At 32.9% G+C, this 2,252-nt stretch overlaps 1 protein-coding gene across 1 annotated transcript; it reads left to right on the top strand.

The window, feature by feature from the left end:
• The first annotated feature begins 447 nt into the window (after positions 1-447).
• Positions 448-1,858, top strand: LOC145588736 (uncharacterized). Its single transcript, XM_081645345.1, has 6 exons — positions 448-570; positions 650-978; positions 1,083-1,274; positions 1,371-1,487; positions 1,596-1,677; positions 1,760-1,858. The coding sequence occupies exons 1-6, from the start codon at positions 448-450 to the stop codon at positions 1,856-1,858; spliced, it is 942 nt and encodes a 313-aa protein (XP_081501471.1).
• Positions 1,859-2,252: the final 394 nt, after the last annotated feature.

The raw sequence follows: 2,252 nt of genomic DNA, 5'->3' as shown, positions 1-2,252 counted from the left end.
TTCAAGATGGTGATTTTTTGATGCTGTACCAGAAAGGGTTGCGGCTTAAATCTGACAATTTGGTATGAGTAATTAATTTTTTTGTAGCTTGTTTTTTTTTTTTTTTGTTTAATTAGTACATTGTATTGAGAGTTTCTTTCTTATGATTTTTGTTTAATTTGCTTCCAATTTTCTGCCAATTCAAATTTGTTTTTTTTTTTGTTTAATTTTCTGTGAATTTTTGTTGTTTTTTTTATTTTATGGAAATTTGATGTAGTTTGCATTTCCGTTTAGTTTAATTTAGTTGAATTGTTGTTTTGATTTTGCATGAACATATATTTGATTTGTTGATTGTTCTTGAATGTGTTAATATTTATTATGCATTATATCTTCATATGCCTAGATACCCGTTCTGAATAGTCCCCGTTTGGGACTGTTCTTGGAATTTTATTCTCACTTAGGATGTAAATGGTTGATTGTTTTTCGGAAGTAAACGGTGTCGTACCGTCTGCCGATGGTGTGACTAAGTTGGGTAAAGCCAAGTCTGCCTTTGTACTATGGCCTGTTGACATGGTTTTTCTTGATGAAGAGGTATATTCTCCTACTATTGACATTAAATTCCATCATTTTTGTATATTTTATCTGGACTAATATTCACCTTTTTATAAAGGTTTCACCATCGCCCAAAAAGAAGCATAGATCTACCCAAAGCAATGAAGGGGACGATAGTTGTGGCGTTAAATCAAGGCAATCTACCATCAAACCCACAAAATTCCAACCACTTGAAGATAAAATTGTTGAGACTTTTGGTGAGGGGTGTGAGTTGTTGTATTGGTTAATGAGTTCTGATGACGAAAAGTATGATACAACATCAGTACTTTTAAAGGCCTCAATGTTTAATTTTGACAGCGACAAACATATTTGGGTAACTGCTACCGATGTACGTGAATTTCTAAGAGGAGCGTGGGCTAATGTTTCATTGATCCATGTTTATATCATGTAGGTTACTTAATAATCCTTTACTTTGGTTGTTTTATTTACTATAGTAATATTTTTACTGCTATAATGCTAATTTTTCTTTGTTCTATGACTTTATCATGTAGGTACTTAGTAGACAATGTCATCGACCTTTTCAACAAAACTGAGATCACATTCTTCTGTCCCCAACTCATTTCTGAATCTGCAATTGAGAATGATTACCTTGAAACTTATGTGTATGTGAAGAATGCATTTTTTCATGAATTAGATAAGGCGGGCAAACGTTGCAAATTCATAGTAGCCCCATACGTAGCAAGGTTCGAACTATGTTTTTTATACTTCCACTAAACTTGTTTTTATCAATGATTTCTTTCCTAATACTCCAACTTATCTTTACCTTTTAAATGATGTAGTGGTCATTGGGTTCTTGTGGTGGTAGATCTACAATTAGGTTTAGCGTATGAGTTTGACTCTATGAAGCAACCTAAAGAAAAACCACGACCAATGAGAATTGCCGAAATCATGATAACGTGAGCCACTAACTTCAAATTGTGCCCAATTGAGTTTCTATTTTCATATTGTTTGTGGTGTTGTATCACATTTTGTTCTAAGTGTTAGAATATATATCATTTTTGTAGGGCTTATAAAGTATATCGGGCAAATCTCACAGGGAATGAATTGAAAGCATATAGGCAAAAATTGAAATTCATACAAATGGAGGTAAATACACAACTCACCCCGTTTTATCATACATTGTTAACTTTGAATATAAAATGTCCTAACTATTTGTTATATATGCTAGTGTGCTCAACAACAAGGAGGCGTTGGGTGTGGCTACTACATTATAAGATATATGTATGAGATTGTTACTTCTCACTTGGATTGCAAAGGTGTCTTATAGGAGGTTAGTAGCTTTTTGGCTTTATATGCTCCCAAAAGTGAGCAAATGGTGCTATTTCATTGATTTCAATTCATAGAAACCAAAATATAAGTTAATAATGGATGTTGTGTGTTTTATTTCTATATTTTGATCAAATACATGAAAGATGGGAAAGATAGAAGCCCCTTAGGCAGTTTTGAAGCCTTTTTGGCTTTATATGCTCCCAAAAGTGAGTAAATGGTGCTATTTCATTGATTTCAATTCATAGAAACCAAAATATAAGTTAATAATGGATGTTGTGTGTTTTATTTCTATATTTTGATCAAATACATGAAAGATGGGAAAGATAGAAGCCCCATAGGCAGTTTTGAAGCCTTTTTGGCTTTATATGCTCCCAAAAGTGAGTAAATGGTGC

The sequence above is a fragment of the Chenopodium album genome, chromosome 17, assembly GCF_948465745.1.
Source record: "Chenopodium album chromosome 17, dcCheAlbu1.1, whole genome shotgun sequence".
Taxonomy (NCBI): Eukaryota; Viridiplantae; Streptophyta; class Magnoliopsida; order Caryophyllales; family Amaranthaceae; genus Chenopodium; species Chenopodium album.
This window is presented reverse-complemented; position numbering and strand designations above follow the sequence as displayed.